The following is an 18,934-nucleotide window of genomic DNA, read 5'->3' as shown; positions in this document are numbered from 1 at the left end:
GGCTGGGATAGTCCTCTGCTGAGCTTTATGTGCTTTTAGGCCTTGGACTATACATTAGTTATATTGACCCATGAAAGTTGATTGATATGGCAGCAGTTATTGAAACACCAAAACACCCTAGAGTCTAATTAGATCCTATACTCTTTTGTCAAAAGAGACAAATACACAAGTGACTATTAGTGTCCGATGGGTGATGCCTCATGTGTTAAAGGATGCTAAAAATATTCATTGTATTTCACATCAGTAGTGTTCAGTCCTCCACTCACTCCTTTTTGGCAATTTTGGTTTTTGTTTTTGAAAGAACAAGGATCCCTGGGTGGCTCAGCGGTTTAAGTGCCTGCCTTCAGCCCAGGGCATGATGCTGGAGTCCTGGGATGGAGTCCCACATCGGGCTCCCTGCATGGAGCCTGCTTCTCCCTCTGCCTGTGTCTCCGCCTCTCTCTCTGTGTCTCTCATGAATAAATAAAATCTTAAAAAGAAAAAAGGAAAGAAAGAACACCCCTGGGATTTTTTTTAAACATCAAGATTTTAAGTTTCCAGGTAGTGAAGAAAGGCTAAATTTTCGTCCATTTAGTTCTAACCACATGGACACAGCCTGGTCTCCCTGGTGTTTCTGACATGTGTCTACTGTTAGGGGTTGGAAGTTCAGTCTGCTTCTCAAGTAGGTGCTCTGTTTCTTACTTATATTAGGATATGTCAGAATTCCTGTTGCTGTTGACAGCCAGAATTATTATTAGGGGGAAAAGCAGACTTTATTTCCAAATAATCATAGGCTTCAGGAGTCTCTGTGGCACCTTAACAAGAAAATTTAGTAATACCAATTAAAAATTTAAGAAAAAAATGTTGGAAATGGCCTCTGAGTAGTTGTCATTCCATACTTCACAGTTTTGTTAATGCTTATGTAAACTTTATGATAAATACCAATCCATGTGTGTAGTGGGAGAATTTAATTATTAGCTGCTTTAGGTGAGGCTAGCAATAAATATCATGCATTCTCCTGATCAAATTCAAGACAGAGAATTCTCCTTAGACTAGGTTACTTTGTCAAAGCAGCAGTGGGGAATCTCAACTTTTGACTTGTCCATGAAAGCATTTGAACATTTTCTAATTGTGTGCAACATGGATGAAATCTAAAATTAATTTCTGGTTCTAGAACTAAAGATGGATATTACAGTCACCAACTTGACAACTGAAGAATTAACAATTACAAATTATGAGGGAAAATCAAATAAATTGAGGTGATTTAATTTAGATAAGTGGTTTAATCTGAGTCATTATTAAGATAATGAATCATAATACCAATGCTACCAGCTAGTTCTAATTGAAGAGGAAAATGGATGCTCTAATGATGAAAAGAAAACTGGGGTATGTATTACTTTACTTTGATTAAAACTAACTTCTCTAACAACCCCAAAACTCAGTGTTTTAACCAAAGTACATTTCTTGCTCAACACACAGTCCAGACTGCTACCCTAGTCACCTGTCCTCTAAGAAGTGGCTTGGGGAGTCTGGGCTTCTCATTGTGTTGCTCAACCCATGAGTGGCGGGGGAAGAGTTACAGACATGTGGGGCCACATTCCCACTTCTGTTCCTGGCGGATAAATAACAGTTATTATTAAAGTTTGTGAAAAGTAGGTGAAAGTTTGTGGTGTGCTGGGACATGGCTGTAGTAGATCTTTTTAAGAAAAGGTGTACATTTGTCTGAAATCTTCTGAGCAAACTAACCTGGGGAAAAGAGATGAAATAAATATCTTTACCAAAGCACTCAGACTTTTTAATTTTTTTTAAGATTTTATTTATTTATTCATGAGAGACCGAGAGAGAGAGAGAGAGAGAGAGAGAGAGAGGCAGAGACACAGGCAGAGGGAGAAGCAGGCTCCATGCAGAGAGCCCAACGTGGGACTCTCCTGGGTCTCCAGGATCACGCCCTGGGCTGAAGGTGGCGCTAAACCGCTGAGCCACCCCGGGCTGCCCGCACTCAGACTTTATTAAATGTTGAGAATTATCTCGTATGTACTCAACCTGCACTGTCCATTAGCCACATATGGCTATTTAAATGTAAATTTAAAATAAATAAAATTTTTAAAATTCAGCTCCTCCATCACATTAGGCACACGTGGTTAGTGCCTGGCGTATGCAACGGTACAGATTATAAAATGCTTCCATCAGTGTGGAAAGTTCTGTGAACGACAGTGTTGCTCTGCTTTTCTTCCTCCATGCCTCTGCCCACCACTTTCCTTTCATCCCAGCTTTGCAGGTCCAAAGTCGCCAAAAACCCAAACCCAATGCCATTTCCTAAAGAAAGTCGCTTGATCCTATTAGCTAAAAATAATTTCCCCTCTCCTGTATGTTCCCTATAACTTGATCTGCATTTCTTCGTGGCATTTGACCTTTTTCTGTAGTGATACATAGATCTTTATTGTCTTCGCTAATAGACTGATGATTTGGCGGGGGGGGGGATAGAATCCTTGTTTGGATTATTTTTGTACCTCACCCCCAGTGTCCTGCATCTCAGAGACACATTATTATGCAACAAGTATTTAAAGAGTATTACACCCCCCCCCCGGCCTTCTTAAACAGAATATAATTTGAACTCTTCCCTTCAGATATAATTTGTAATTCAGTTATAAACTAATAACCCCACATGTGATGCATTAGTGCCTTAAAGCACCGTGTCAGGGTGTGTGAAATCATTTATCAGTGCACAGAATGATCTTTAGATCATTACTAGATTATTAGCATTGTTCTTTATGGTTTGATTTTTGCCAAAATCAGCCACTCTCCCTTTTCTGATTTGCTGCTTCTAATTCGTATTTGTAAGGTAAGCAACAAAGTAACACAATGTAATAGATCTTGATTCTATTGTTGACCCAACTAAAATACATTTATTGAGCCATGGTTGAGAAACAGACAAATAAGCGTTGAAATAAAGAATGCTACAAAGCCTTCTCTGAGTAAAGCACATGAATTTTGTAACATCTATTTTGATTTCTCTTAGAAATTCTTTGTTTTCTGTCAGTGTTCTACAAAAGTGCAAGTGTCGTTACAGTATCACTAAAATAACATTTTTAAAAAATAAATTTGAAGAGTATAATATACTCTTTATAATAAATTAAACTAACATGCTGGTATGAAGGAAAAGGTAAAAGATCCCTCTTCCCAGACAGTGTTTTTAAAAAACAATGGGTGCATGCTGTTTTTGAGGTAAAGTTATATAACTTTTTGTTAGAAATGATTTGATTTTGCAGAATTTGTTTGTACTCAGCATCGTGACAGCATACAAGGAGCTTGCAGCCTAAAAAGTGAGAAACTAAATGATAATATAGAGTGAAAATGTGCACGCACGTAAAAGAGAGAACAGAAGAAACCCATGTGTGTGTGCTCTCGTCCACACGAGGGAAGAAGACACCTGTTCGGGCCAGCCCTCTCTCCAGACCTGTGCAGCCCCCAACATCCCTGACGACTCCATTGGACCTCTTCTTCCCATGAAACATGCTCCTCTAGTTTCCTGTCACATTTAAGGGAATTTCTGTCCACCTATTGGCTCATGCTGGGAATTTGATCAGTGACACTGTCCCTGACCTCCTCCTCATAACCTGTCACCAGGTCCTGTCACAGATACATCAGTTCTACCTCAAATATATTTCTCTCACCCATAGCACTGTTTCACCACAACCACCACCCTTGCCTAGGCCCCCTTCCTCAAATGCAGTCTCAAGTGGACACAGGGCTGCCTCCTAATCTCACCCCACCCACTTAGACCCCTCCATGGACTGAGGCCCTGCCCCTGTGTCCAGAAATAGGATGTTCTTCTGTTTCCTTCTATCACTGTCTCTCCCAGAATGCCTGTCCCTCCCCAATCCACCCTACTCCATTGGCTTGAAGGACCACAACTCATCCCTTCATTTGCACCATCATGTACAGTCGCTATGATACTGGGGCAGCCCACTTCTCAGTTCTCTTGTTTTGGTGGGCAGATAGCTATGCATACATATGTGTATGTAGGTAACTAGGTAGGTGAATGCATGGGAGTCCCATTCCTGAATCTGCACAGTGGCAGAAAAACCAAGCTATTGAGCCAGGATCAAGTGACCTCAAAAGAGTAGCATGTGCTTTCTATTCTGAGAAAAATTGGAGATAAATAATATTCCACAGTTTTTCTGTTTCATTGTCAATTATCCTTTTATTCAGAGAGCCTGCCTTAGGCCTTTACATTAAGACTTTTCAGTCTTTTATGCCACATACATCTTCCCATCTTAGAGGAATTAAGAGAGAACTCCTACCTGCCAGCACCTCTACCTAGAGCTGCACACTGAAATGCTGATGTGGTGGTGGTGGTGGAATATAGAACTTCTGATTGCCCCCACAATAAGAATAATATTATGTTTTCTTGGAATCATACAGATTAAGAAATAGAGAAGTTTGGCTATGGAGCCAGCATGCTTCTACAGATTAAAAATCAATTGTCTCAAAGAAAGAAATCAAGTATTGTTTTAACCTCTTTACATTGCTGGTGATAAAACAGTTAAGTGGAAGATTTTGCTTTTGAAGTGCCTGTTGTTTGTGTTATACTTCCATTTATGCCTCACTGTGTACTTTATTTCCATCACTTTTTAATCAAACACTATTTTTAAAATGCGTATATGTAAAATATCTTTCTGTACGTCTGCCACAGACTGATGTCATCCCTGCCATTTTGTACTGGGCCCCCTGGCTTGACATCACGTTGTCATACCATGAGAAGCATACTTTAAATTCATTCCAACTTTTGACAAAAAGGAGAAGGGAATTTGTGTGAAGGTATGATCAGTTTAAAGAAACATGCCCCATTTTTAGCAGTCTGTTTCCATGGTAACAGAAGCAGCAGCCAACCATGGAGTTATCAAAGTGCCTGTAAATTTCCAAGGCTGAGTATTGAAAACATTGTTTTCCTGACCTCATACTGCAGATTAATTCAGGAAACCTATAGTATGTGAGCCTGGACTGTTAGCATTCTCATTTTTACTTCATTTTTGCTTTTAATTCCTAATGGAGGGTAAATGGTACATTTTAGACTGTGACCTTCCCATCAAGTTTAGAATTCTGAAGTTTGTACCACCTGCCTCTTCCCACATCCCCCAACCCAGTAGACTTCATAAGGATACAGTAGGCTCTCCGGCACTGGAAAGAAAGGCAGTATTTCCTGTGTAGCCTAAGGCCTAACTTTTTCAAACACTAATTTACGTAGTTTTTTTAGTTAGCTTGATTTTGTCTCCCTTAATTAAGTGGAAAGTAATAGTATAAAAATTCCCAATCAGAAATGCTGTTTGCTGTTCATCATGTCAGAGGTGTAGATTTATGTGCACACTGTCTAACTCTGCTTTTGTTCCAGAAAGGAAGTGCCAGTAATGGAAGCTTGCTTCGTCAGGGCCGACCGCATGGCTGTTACAGGACAGACCACCATTTTATTTTGGGCTTTTCTGTGATCTATTTTGTAGAATCATTTAAAGAAGAACCTTATTTTATAATTGTCAAATTACACTCCAAGGTCTGTGATCTTTGGTTGCTCTTCTTTATCTTGTGTGAGAGTACTTACATGCTTTTTCTCTTCTTTAATGCTTCATGAATTTTACATTAATAGTAAGTGGAGATAAAAACAAATTAGTATCTGCCAGTTTTTCATGGTTTTCTTTACTCTTTTGCCCTTCACCTTCCCTTATTAATCTTCTTATACCCTTTAAAGCAACATAATTAGATTTTGTCTTCTGTTCTACCACCGACATTAATTCGAAAATACCCTGGGCTTCACATTCCTACAACAAAGTGAAATAGTCCTAGTTCTGCCCATGAGAAGCACTCACCCATAGAATATTCTTCTGTTGACTTATTCTTTGACATGATATTCTCCTTCCTCAGAAAATATAACTCTCTTATATACTCTAAGTATACCACGCAAAATTAAGTAAAACATATTTATTAAAAATTCTAGATTATGAGCATTTAGAAGATGCTAGAATATGGGGGTGTCATCTAGAAGGGGAAATACAGGCCAAAACAATCCCAACAAAACCTAGGATTCAGTGTGACAAGGAATATAAAATGTAGCTGTTACTATAGTCATCATACTCCTGAAAGACAAAGTCACCATTAGTGATTCATGGAATTATGGTGGTGGAGGGCTAGCCAGGGCTGGGGGAGAAATGCAAAATTTGATTATTGAGTTACTAGTTTCTTAGTCTCTTCTTCTTTTTAAAATTGAGGTAAAGTTGATATAACCCAAAATTAGCCATTTTAAAGTGAACAATTCAGAGTTCCAAAATATTTTCATCACTCCAAAGAAAATCCTGTATCCATTTAAGTAGTTACCCCCATGTACCCCACCTCCATCCCCAGTTCTGCTTGCCACTGATCTGAACTCAGTCTCTGCATTTACTGATTCTGGATATTTCACATACATGGAACCATCTACTGTGTGGCTTTTGTCTCTGGCATCTTCCACTGAGCATCATGTTTTCCAGGTTCATCCGTGTTGGAGCAGGTGTCCATGCTGCATTCCTTTTTTTATGGCTGAATAACGTTCCATTGTATGGACAGACCACAGTTTTTACCATTCATTTCTTGCGGACATTGGGACCGTTCCCACCTCCTGGTGATTGTGAATTAGTGCTGCTCTGCATGTGTGTGTGTGTGTGTGTGTGTGTGTGAGAGAGAGAGAGAGAGAGAGAGAGAGAGAGAGAAAGAAAGAGAAAGAGAGAGAGACCCTGTCTTCCATTCTTTTCAGTTCACCTAGAAGTGGAATTGCTGGGCTATGCCTCTTCTTCACTAAAACTTTGTATAATGAGCTTCAGGAAGAACTGCCAAATTGTTCTAAATTTGTATCGTGTGGTCTTTGATCAGAAGGATAAAGTTCAGAGCCAACGAGTGACTTGCCAGTTTCCCGACTGACTTCTGTCCCCCAAGCTGTTGCCATTATTAATTGGAGCATTTCAGTAACAAATAACTTTGTTTCTCTTTCCAAATTGCTCTTCCCAGTCTGCAGTGATTATGTCGAACCTCCCTCGCTGGCCTCAAATTGACTTTTCCTTCATTCCCCTCATGTTCAGCAAGTCGCCTTTCTTCTTCCTCCTTTGAAAAAATTAAAGCCGTCTTTGGGAAATCCCTGGACATCCCAGACCAAATCTAGGTATCTAGCTTTACCCATTCGTCTTTACCCTCCTGTTGTGATAGAGGAAGTATCTCTTCACAAAAGCTCTCTTTGTGTGCTCTGAATCCTCTTTCCTTCCAGGGACCTGCTGCCTGTCCCTCTCCTGTGCATTCTCATTCAGAGTCCTTCATGATCATTCTCCCTCCTACCCTTCCTCCTCCTTCCTGTCTCTTGCTCTTCATCAGTTATGAACTTGCTTTTGTATGCTCCAGCTTGAAGTCCCACACCTCTCAAGCTCTCACCTTCTCTCCTACCCTTCAGGGCAACATTTTGAAAACATTGCTTCCGTTAACATCATTCACACCCTTGCCCCTTCTCTACTCTGTAACCTCAAGCAGGGGGAGCTGCGGAGGGAGAAGGAGAAGCAGGCTTCTCGCTGAGCAGCAAGCCCAATAGAGGACTCAATCCCAGGACCCTGGGATCATGACCTGAGCTGAAGGCAGACAATTAACCCAATGAGCCCCCCAAGCATCCCTCTAGTCTGACTTCCATCCATGACTCCAAGTAGTAGCTTCTTGTGCACTAAAACTGCAGTTGGTCATGACCCCCTTCTAGAAACACTTTCACACACACTCTTCAGCCTCCTCTTCCTTCATAGACCACTTCCTCTGACTTCCTTTGCTGGATCATCATCCCCTAGCTGACCCATATGTGGGCTTTTCATTGTTAACGTTCCTAGGCGCTGAGTTGCAGGCTCTTCGCTGAACTCTCATGCTTCAAATGCCAATAAGTGATAACTTTCTAATTTCACTCTCCTTCTAAGACCTACCTTCTGAAATCTGGACACACAGAGCCAGTTGACATCGATGCTACCAATTCACACATGTCCAAGACCAAGCTCCTGAACAGCAATTGTGCTCTTTGTCTTAGTAAATGGTCTAACCAGGTGCTTAAGCCCAGAAACCCAGGCATCATCTTTCTTGTCTCTTTCTTCTTGAAACACAACATCCAGTCTCTTACCATATACTGTTGATTTTATTCTAAATATATCTTAAATCTGTCTGTTACATCTCTCAGCTGTGTTGAAGGGGAAAAAAATGAGATGTCTTGTGCTTAAAGTTTCTACCCAGGAACATTAGAAAAATTCTACCAAGTTTATAAATAAATAGGAGCTTTGCAAGGGAAAGCTTAAGCAGGGCTTCTGACAACCACTATAAATGTCTCCACGTTTCAGTCAAAAACCTGCCCCATCACCCTCACTAATGCTTTTGATATTTTTTGGTTCCTCACTGCTTATTATTTATAACAAATTTCACTGTTATTTTGGCATGATATTTGCCATTAGTCTTGGGTGAGCACAAGTGATCTTTGTTTCTGAATTTAAAGTTACCTTAAAACATGTTGATGTACATTGTGGGGAATGGATGAACAGAATGGTACTCTCTTAACTCATAAGTGGGAATATAGATTGCCGAAACCATTTGGATTGCAAAGTGCCCCCATCAGAATTTTAAATGCATGTTCCATTATCATACATTTTATGTATATAATCATCATCATCATGGAAGGATACCAAAAAGTGAGGGTAATCATTGCAGAATTGTTTATAATAGCAAAAAAATCTGGAAATTTATATGTATATGATTGATATATCCATATGTTGGATACAGCCATTCATACAACCAATAAGAATGAGCTAGATATTACGGGTTTGTTCTTTTTTTTTTTTTTTTAAAGCAAATCAGCAAACTACATGAATAGTGTGATCTACCCCGTGTATCTCCTTTGCATATCTTATATTTAATATTGCTGGAATATTCACAAAACACCCTCTGGGGCCATAGAAGCTTCACAGTGGTTACGTTTGTGGAGAAGGACTAGAGGTGTGGAGTGGAATGGACTTTCACTTTTCTTTTTAATACCTTCTTTATATGTGTGCGTGTCTCTTTTATTTCAACAAATAAATAGAAAAAATTCTCATAAAACCTGAATTTTTAATAGAGGTATTGGTGGTATAGTGGTGTATTTCTGAGACCCAGGCCCAGAAGGAAACTCCTCAGGATGTGGCTGCTTACCTTCTGACTACAAAATACCCATCCAAGCAAAGAGCTATAAGCATGTGAATCTTTGTTGAATTAAGTTTTTTTTAATCCTCCTGATAATGGGGGAGGACTGCATTTGTGGGGGCTGGAGGATATGTGGGAAATCTGTACTTCTGTCTTAGTTTTGCTCTAAGCCTAAAACTGCTTTAAAAAATAATAATAAAGTGAAAACATTCTTGCAGTTTTATATTTAAAAAAAAAAAAAAAACAGTGGTTACTTTTACCAAGCATCTGAAGTAATAGTGGTCATAATAACAGTATTGATGACCACCACCTATTCAAACATTTGTCTTTAAGGAGAAGGAAGAATTCATCTGTCTTTTGCTCTTTGAATATAAATTTTTTCAAGATTTCAAATTTTTTTTAAAGATTTTATTTATTCATGAGAGACACAGAGAGAGAGAGGCAGAGGCACAGGCAGAGGGAGAAGCAGGCTCCATGCAGGGAGCCCAACGTGGGACTTGATCCTGGGCCTTCAGGATCACACCCTGGGCCAAAGGTGGCACTAAACCGCTGAGCCACCCAGGCTGCCCAAGACTTCAAATTTTTTACCTTACCTGATTAAGCAAATGCAGGTATACATTTTACCGCTAAATTGCTGCTTTAATAAACGACTACAACCCAGCTTCAGTGAGGCCCTCAGACCTCAATGTCCAAAGATTTTATGTAGGGGGCAGTACTCCCCTATCTGTTCAAAAGATAATATGATAACATTGTCTCTTTTTATAGGCTCAGGCACCTAATTTAATGCAGTCTAAACAATACTTAATTAATTTTTGCCAAGTCCTTTCATTTTATTCTCTTTATTCAAACATCTATTTGAAAAAATTAAATTTAAAAACAGAAACCAGGGCCTGTTTTTTGCATACTAGTGCCTTCGGAGTAGATACAGAATCAGTTCCAGAGTATTCTTTGGTTTTCCATCTTTGCTTTTGCCTCTGGTTTACCTGGCCTTCGCTTGACTCCTCAGGGTCTTGGGTTTTTCATCCCTGATGATTCTACAGTTTATTCTGCGTGATGTCCTGCAATTAAATAATATACATTGAGTCCTCAAACTTGCAGGCAGCTGCTCATCTCCCCTCCCCTTTGTAACCTACCCTCCTTCATACCCTGTAACTGAAACTAGCTATTTATAAAGAATTTCCAAGACCATGGCTGACTGCCACACCGCTTCCCAGAACAGGTCATTTCTGCCTTGTTTTTATAGTATACAGTCCTCAGATATCCCCTCACAAACCTTTTGCACCAAAACCGTGCTTTAAAATGTTGCATAATGTGGGTTTTTTTCCTTTAGAGTGAAAAAGCACTTTAATTAGCACTTTAGAGTGAAAAAGCACTTTAATTATTATACAAACACTTCAAATATTCTACGTATAGAAAAAATACACATATCACCTTGGTTCAAAAAGCAAATGAAAATTTTGAAGTGGGGTATCTTAAGTATTATATGAAAGACATTGCATTTTAGGTTGGGCTTGTTGTTTTTTTTTTTCCTATAGGAAACTAATCCTGAAATTTTGTCTAAAGGCAGTTTAATCCATTTAAGAGGTTGGGTAAAGGAGCTAAAAATACTCTTTAATGTGTAGACGATTTGTGATGCTGAATAAGAGGGACATTTCATCCCTAACATTAGATAAGCTACCTTTCATTCTTTGGAATGGTGGTTAAAAATCCAATTTTTACATTTCTTATATCAAGAGCAAGTTGCAAACACTTTTGTTGACACAATATTGTTTTTATATGTTGTACCAAAGAATAACATGAAGTAAGATTTTCAAAATTGTGTGTATTTTTTTCTCTGCTGAAATGTAAGAGGAAGCCATGAATGTTAGCCTTAAAAAGTATTAAAACACATCTACCTTGGAAATTCAATAATTAAATTTTTTTCTCTAAATTAAATGGATATAAAGTAGTATGTATCCATGTCCTCACACATCTGCTGTAATTTCAAAAGATGCTGGCTTGCACACAAAGCAACTAGTCCTACTACTTTATGGTCATCCTTATATGGACCACACAGGTACCCCTTCTTCTTCCTTCTGGGAATTAAGGGTTTAAACTCAACGATTTTAGACTTACAGACTTACTATGACCATGTGTTGGATTATTTTAGTTTCTCCATTTTTCAAAGGCAAAGACATTTAAAAATGTTCACATATGAGTGGTTGTAACATGAATTCTATTTCACTCTTATCATTACTATTCTTTGTTTTCTTAAAGGATATAGCCACTCACTGGCTGATTTGAACTATTTTCTTCCTCCTAGGAATTCTCTAGATTTACATGTTTTCTTATCTTTCATGTAGTATTTGCAAAATGACCACGGAGAACTCTCAGTTGTAGTCAATTCCCTAATAAGATGGAGGCCATGGTGTCAGCCCAATAGCTCAGTTGATCAACTCATCTCAGCACCGGGGAGAACGCTGTCAGGTTCAATTTCCAGACACAAGGCCAGTGCCCGGGACACTGGCTTCTTAGGCATCTGCTATACGACCACCTGCCGCCAGCACAGGAAAGCACTGCCGGACCAGCGTCTAGTCTTCTGTTGGTGGCTATAGAAGTGCAGTCTCACCGACAGAATGTGTCAGGCTTTTCAGAGACCAACTGGTGTCTTGAGAATGACAACTACACAGCAAGCCCAGTGGTGGTCAGTGGTCTGGGCCTTCCCCATCTCCATGGGGACGGGAGCATGCAGTCTGCCAGCGGGGAAGATGGTCTCCATGCTCAACTCCTAAAGGCCCCAGAGAAACTCGAGAAAGCCTCTGGATCCCACAACCACGGACGACTCTTTGATGATTAACAGAATCGGGTCCCCTGCCCCCCTTCACTGTCCTGGCTACACACTGCCACATTCCACCAGCTCCAGTTGGCCAGTGTCGCAGGACAGTTATGCCGTCTGCACCCTTCAGACCGTGTCTTTCCTGGCCTGGATATGCTGCCTTCGAGGTGCAGATGTTGGTTGTCACTTACTGTACATTAACTGGTACACTGATTTGATGAGTGAGAAGCACTAAAAGGAAGTTTGATATTTCCTAGAATTGTGAGCCTGTAACCAATTTGTACTTTTTATAACTGGTGGTTCTTCTCAGAAGAGCTTCCATCAAGTTGTGAGTTACTGGTTATGTTTAATATGGGGAAATACAGTAATTGTGTTTTGATGCTGACCAAAAGTGGCAGTGTACCTGAGCCTCTCTATAGAGCATTGTGCCCAACACTCAGTATAATGTGTCTAGTGCCGCCCACTTGGAGCTAGAAGGGGAAAACTAAATCCAGCTGGGCAATCAGTCTTAACCACGTGACTAGTTACTTGCACCTCTGCCTCCTCTGCCATTCATGGTCTTGCTAATATCCTTGCTTCAAAACAAACCTTCCATTCACAGCTGCTGCTCCTGCTGCTCTTGGCCATGCACCCCATACCTGCACCTTGCAATTCTAACAGACCCCTCATAGGTGGGCTCTTAGCCAACCAGTGTGCCTGCACCAAGCTGCCCGCTGCACCTGCTTTGAGTAACACCATAGTGTGATGATGCTGCTTCTTGAGAAAATTCTATAGGCAATGAGGAGAGGAGTGATTGGGAAGATTATTCTCCTACCTACAAGCAGTATGACATAAGTCACGTTGTATTCCACACAGAAAACCAGATGGAAAACACAAGTGGTTTGTGTTTAACGTTTATTTTAATAATTGGTGACATGTGTTCATTTTGTGTGGTACCCTTGTGGGAGCACATACCTTTGCATGTCAGCATGAGAACGTGATTTCTAGTCCCAGATCTTGTAGCTGACAGAGCCACTATCACAGTGCATGAGGGCAGCTGACCAGGGTACAGTCAGGAGACGCTTCCAGGCTAACAAGCTGTTGTCATCACTGGTAGTTTGCAAATGAAGTTGTCGCAAATGTATCCGTCATTCCAAGATGCCATTCGCCCTAAAAATATGTATTGTGTTTGATACATTTGTCTCACAAGTATGGTGCTTTGTTTGTTTGTTTGTTTTAAACCAAAGAAGGGAGCTGTTGATGTTTTCATTATCCTTTCTATTTGACACCTTTCTTTGAGGATACTCCTGCTAGAGATGCATCAGCAGACATGGACCACCGTGATCCAGAAGGGTCAGCCTTTGAAGTGGAGAATGTTCTGACCCTTTTCTCCTCTCACTATTCTTCTTCTTGGGATTATACCTCTTGAATATGACCATCTCAAATTTAGACAAGCATTAGCTCTAGCATTTGTGGAAGAATGTTAGAGTATGCAGGCATTTGGCTGCTATCATATTCATGGGTCATCTCTTGGTTATTTTTGTTCCTAGTAAAGTACTGTGATGGGAACATACTATCCTCAATAAAGTAAGTTATCAGGGGAAAGATCTTCCTGTTAGAGCATAATTGATTCAAAGCGTCACAAACCATTTTAATGTGAGAAACATGTGCATATATTTTTTGACCCACTAAATTTTTCTTTTGCTTTGTGTAATAGAATCTTAGGTCAGTTGCTTCAGTTCTAAAGGGGATATCAGTGATGCTCTGTGATCCTATGTCCACCAAAAGAAGCAAAACAACTTTTTTTTCAGTATTTAATAAAGGGTGACATTTATATCTAGCAATGAATAGGAAAATGTTTAAAAGCCATTCTACAGTCTAGACTATTTTGGAAGTATATCTAGGCTTGTGCTCTGCAGTCAGGTCAAAAAGCAAAAAGCAAGGATATAAGGATCGTAGGCCCTGCATCTTTAGGTCTTAGGGGTTTATTGTAAGTAGAAGCCATCATGTGCATTGCCTTTGAGCCTGGGTACAAGACTGGTCTGAAAAAAAAAAAAAAAAAAAAAAACAAGACTGGTCTGAGCTAGCCTCTTGTTCCAGCCATCACCCCCTTGCTAGAACATTCTCTCTTTCTTCAAGAAATACATGAAAGTAATTTTTTAAGGCATATTGGCGGCCTTTACTCAAACCCTTAAATGAGCCTAACCTTGGTTTTCATCTACAGATGAAACCATAAAAATCAAAATAGAAATTTAAATGTAAGGTAAACCAAGGAAAATATTTTTCAAAGCTACTTCATGTATTCCTCTTTTGTGAAATAGGCTCATTTCCCAGATAAAAAAAAATAGGTGATAAAAAAGGAAGCTGCTTGAGAAATCTAGGGGGGAAATTTATTCTTAATAAATGTGGCAAAGTGGATTTTCACATTTTTTTGATGTATTCTTCATTCTCTACAAGTTCTAATGATTGATTTATTCTTTTTTCATTAAAATGATATCAATTGATTTTGGTTTTTTGAGAATTCGCAGAATGAGACATGGTGTTATGTTTGTGCAAAGGTTATTAAACTTTAAGCTCTTAATTTAGAAATTTTCCTTTGGGTCATTAGTAATATCTCACAGGTCTAATTTTTATTATAAATTTGGCCTTCATTAAAGCTATTTAAAACTTGTTCCAGATGAAGCAAGTCTCTCCAAATAAGTCAATCTTAAAATAAATTTTTGTTATTAACTTGCTTTATTTAAAAAAAACTAATTAACGTCAAAGAATCTCACATTTCTATTTCTACCAATTAGATATTTTTATTAGCAAGTCTTAACTTGTAAGCCAACTATTTTAGTTTATTTGCTGAGTACTTTGTGATTGTATTGACACAATAAATATTTAGCTTTATCTATCAAATTAAGATCATTAACTACACAAACAAATATGCTAAAAGAACTTCAGAATTTACCAAACAGGTAGAAACTACAAACTGATTTTCTTTCTATCTATAAGTTTCTTTCTTTCTATAAGTTAAATGGTGCCAGGTAGTATCCTTACTCAATAAGAATAGAAGATGGTTTAATAAAGCTTAGCTTGTATCTCCTCTGGGACTTGATAAGTCGGATCCTACAGTTGCATATAAATTCCAATGGTGATTCTTTCCTTTTCACAGTGCTCCAGCTGAGGCTGCAGCAGAGGAGGACAAGAGAACAACTGGTGGACCAGGGCATCATGCCACGTAAGATTTAAGTGTCACTGTCCCCTCCAGTGTGATAGAACAAAATGCACATGTCCGACAAGAATCTGGATCACACTCTGCTCTGAGCTGTGTCCATTTAGTCAATAAACCATTACCAAATGACTTGTTAAGGAGAATCAGACATCAGCATTGCCATCCTAAGAGAATCATCTCAAATACAATTTGAAAACCAGATGTAGCTTAAAAGATAGACCTGAATTCTGTATTACACACACACAAAAAAAACTGTGAAACTAGTTTAAGATCAGGTCTTCCTTTATGCATGAGCATTGGTTTTAATTTTGATATAACTGAAATCATCTCTACATAATATGTGCAGTGTTCCTTAGACTGGCAAAAGTAACGTAAAGTAAAATTAATGTAATGTAAAGTAAATAATACATGTAAAGTAAAGTAAAATTAATTCAAAGCCTTGTTCTACTTTAATTTACTTAATTCAAATTAATTGTCTTTGTTACAATATAGTGTGGTCTATAATGAAGTGCATTTTAGTTATAGGACTAATAAGCATTCTATTTATAATCAAAAACTCTTTCTTGCCCAACTACAAATAATTTCCAAGTATCTTGAGGCCTCCTTCCTTAATTTTTTAGAGTTAATTAATTTTAGAATATTTGCCCATTGTCTTCTTACCTTTTACTCACTAAGTTTGGAGGTGATTTTATATTTAGAGGGAAAGACTGGTTGTTTGGGTGTTAGGATTATTTATATAGATGTTTATCTAAACATTGATTTCCCTAAAATGGCTTTAAAAGACTAAAGAAAATGACAAAATGTCTTCTGAATCATTGATATTACCTTTTTGGGGGGTTATAGAACAATTTTTCTCTGCAGTAGATATTTTTAAATCTAGTACTATGATAGACTCAAAGCTGGTTTGATGATCTGCCAGATTTCTCTACCACTACATTCCTGACTGACAATGAAACCAGTCAATCAAATAGTATCAAATTATGGTATTAAGGACACCACCGCTAAGCCAGCTCTACTCTGCTTTTGAGAGCTGTTCCCTGGTCAAACCTGTTTGGGCTGGGCTTCTGGGAATCTTTGGAGTGCTTCAAGTACCAGAGCTGAAAATAATTCTACCAAGAGCCAATGGGTCAAGTTTTGGAGATGACAGCCCAAGCAAGCATAACCTAAATCCCATCCACATTATCTGACTGCCCATAGTACACATATGCACAAAAGATTTTGCAAAGATAATTGATAGAAATACTGTGGTAAGTGATGTTTTAGCAGAACACTGCTTATCCTCACTCTGAGATTCTAGAATACTTAAAGAAGTAACAGTTAACATGTTAAAGAATCACTCTGTCTTTAGAGTGAGTTGCATTTTGATACAATAGAACATTAAACTTTCTAATTCAGAATTCTAGATTTAAATTCTACTTTGAAATAAATAAAATCTTTTAAAAAAAAAATATTTAAGGGCAGCCCGGGTGGCTCAGCGGTTTAGCGCCGCCTTCAGCCCAGGGCGTGATCCTGGAGACCCGGGATCAAGTCCCATGTCGGGCTCCCTGCATGGAGCCTGCTTCTCCCTCTGCCTGTGTCTCTGTCTCTCTCTCCTCTCTGTTTCTCATGACTAAATAAATAAAATCTTTAAAAAAAAAAAAATTTAAATTCTACTTTGACCACAATCTAACTATAGACCTTCAAGAATTCATTTAACTGCTTTGAGTCTTTCATCTGCCCTGGGGCTAATACCTGCCTTGCAAGGTTGTTGTGATGATCAACAGTGATATAATTATGATTGACCACAGCATGTAGGGCTACGTGCATTGTGGGGTCTCAGTAAACAGTAACTCAGCTCTGCTAGACATGAAGTACAGAGTGCCCTCATGTTCAGGGTTCCATCACGCCTAGGTTAAATGTCCTCAGGACATTTGGTCTTCCCCACCCCCACCCCCACCTGCATCTTGTAGGGCCACTAAGAGCAAAGGCCTGTTAAGAAATCATCAAACAGTTCTCCTGGTGACGATAACTTGGCCCAAGTATTGGCTGCAACTGTCTGACCTAACATTTGCATTGTCATGTATACAACTCTATTTTAAATGTTCACTTGTTTTATCTGTGAATATGTAATTTTAATTCTAAAACATCTTAAGGTTTCAAATTTCGTAGATCTCCTAAGAGAACTAGTAATAAATGGAACTGTAGATGCAAACTCTTAAGATTAAGAAGGAACATCAACATAATGTACCCTAACGTTTGACTGAAATATTAACGCCTCTATCTGTACTCCCAAAATGATTCCTGTTCTTCTCACAGCTTTGAAGAGCCCAGCTGCATTCCATGAGCAGATAAAAAGCTTGGAACGAGCCAGAGTAAGAAATTTCAGTTTCAAATGTTCTACTCCTCTGCTTCTTTTTTATTTTAAAGTACCTGTGGGCAAGTAGCAGTCTTACTCCTAAATATTGTCAATAAAGAAAATGCAGTATATTTTCATGACACATGACATGTAGAGTAATACATTCTAGGGTAGTTTTATCTTGAAGTTTTTAGAAAATGCATGATGTTCAACTTTTGTTCTTTTAAAACTTGTAACTAGTTTTGTACATAAAGGACAAATCATACTTCGCCTTGTTGCTTTTGGAACATACCAACAGTTTTTAGAATAATAACGGAGTAGTCTGCCATTTGTAACCACCCCCTCCCCCAGACCAACAGCCCAGTGATGTCCTGACTACCACATCTTTAGTTCATTTCTTTACTGAATCTGTGGTAGCTGTACATTTGACCAAGAATGTTGCTAGGTTCAGCTCTGTTTTATTTGAGAGGTCTCCATTCCTATTTGCATATTGGTTTTGTGTTTATTCTTTTTCTTTAAAAGGACCATTATGCACATTCATTCTTTTTGCTTTAGGGAAAACTTCTGTCATACAATGTGAAAATAAGAATGTTCCAAAAATTCCATAGGGATTTTCCCAGAATGCAATAATGATCTCTTAGAATCTTATACAATCTAAAACCATCTGAAAGCCTTATTGTTCTAGTTGAGAATTGTTTTGAATAAGAAAATATGATCAGGGATATGAATTCACTAACAAACATACATTAGGATTTTAAAGAAATTTGTAATTTAGGTGGATTTTTATCTGACCTAAAGTCTAGATGTTAGATACTTAAATGACCAGAATCCTATGTCTGTTCAAATTATCTTTTGCCTTTTCCAAGTTTTAAAATAAAAGTCTGGAAAGTGCTTACTTTATGCACTTCAGATCCCTGTGCAGTTTTGAAGGCTGCAATTTAAGTTATGTGTTGGGTGATAGCTTTTCAAAGTACTAATTTCTACTCTTTCCTTCCCAAAATCATGACCAGAGAGCATACAATTCATTTAAATGGAGTACCTTGAGAGAAGAATGTAAAACCACAATAAGTCATAAACAATTTATGGTAAGACTTTTTCACTCTCTCTCTCTCTCTCTCTTTTTTTTTTTTTTTTTTAAGACTGAAAACTTTTTGAAGCATAAGATTCGGAGCCGACCAGATCGTTCTGAACTTGTCAGGATGCACATTTTAGAAGGTAAAATTTTGATTTCTGCTTATTCTGTGTTTTCTTAAGAAAAGAATGAGAATTCCACCATTGCTGTTTATTTCCATTTTAGTAACTTCTTACCCCACAGGCTGACATCCTCCAAATGGGATAGCAACTTGAAGACCCGAAACTAAAATGTTATATTAGATACATGGGGAAGATTTGATTCTCT

The 18,934-nt window shown here is 38.5% G+C and overlaps 1 protein-coding gene across 16 annotated transcripts in view; it reads left to right on the top strand.

The window, feature by feature from the left end:
* MRTFB (myocardin related transcription factor B) overlaps positions 1-18,934 on the top strand; it is a 210,701-nt gene that overhangs the window by 125,291 nt on the left and 66,476 nt on the right. For all 16 annotated transcript variants that reach the window (XM_025416466.3, XM_025416458.2, XM_035718209.2 and 13 more), the window contains 3 exons: positions 15,141-15,206; positions 17,496-17,551; positions 18,675-18,750. In XM_025416466.3, the coding sequence (XP_025272251.1) occupies positions 15,141-15,206; positions 17,496-17,551; positions 18,675-18,750 (198 nt within the window). The remainder of the gene's footprint in view (positions 1-15,140; positions 15,207-17,495; positions 17,552-18,674; positions 18,751-18,934) is intronic.

The sequence above is a fragment of the Canis lupus genome, chromosome 6 (genome assembly GCF_003254725.2).
Source record: "Canis lupus dingo isolate Sandy chromosome 6, ASM325472v2, whole genome shotgun sequence".
NCBI classification, from domain to species: Eukaryota; Metazoa; Chordata; class Mammalia; order Carnivora; family Canidae; genus Canis; species Canis lupus.
The sequence above is the reverse complement of the archived record's forward strand: the minus strand, read 5'-3'. Positions and strand labels throughout refer to the sequence as shown.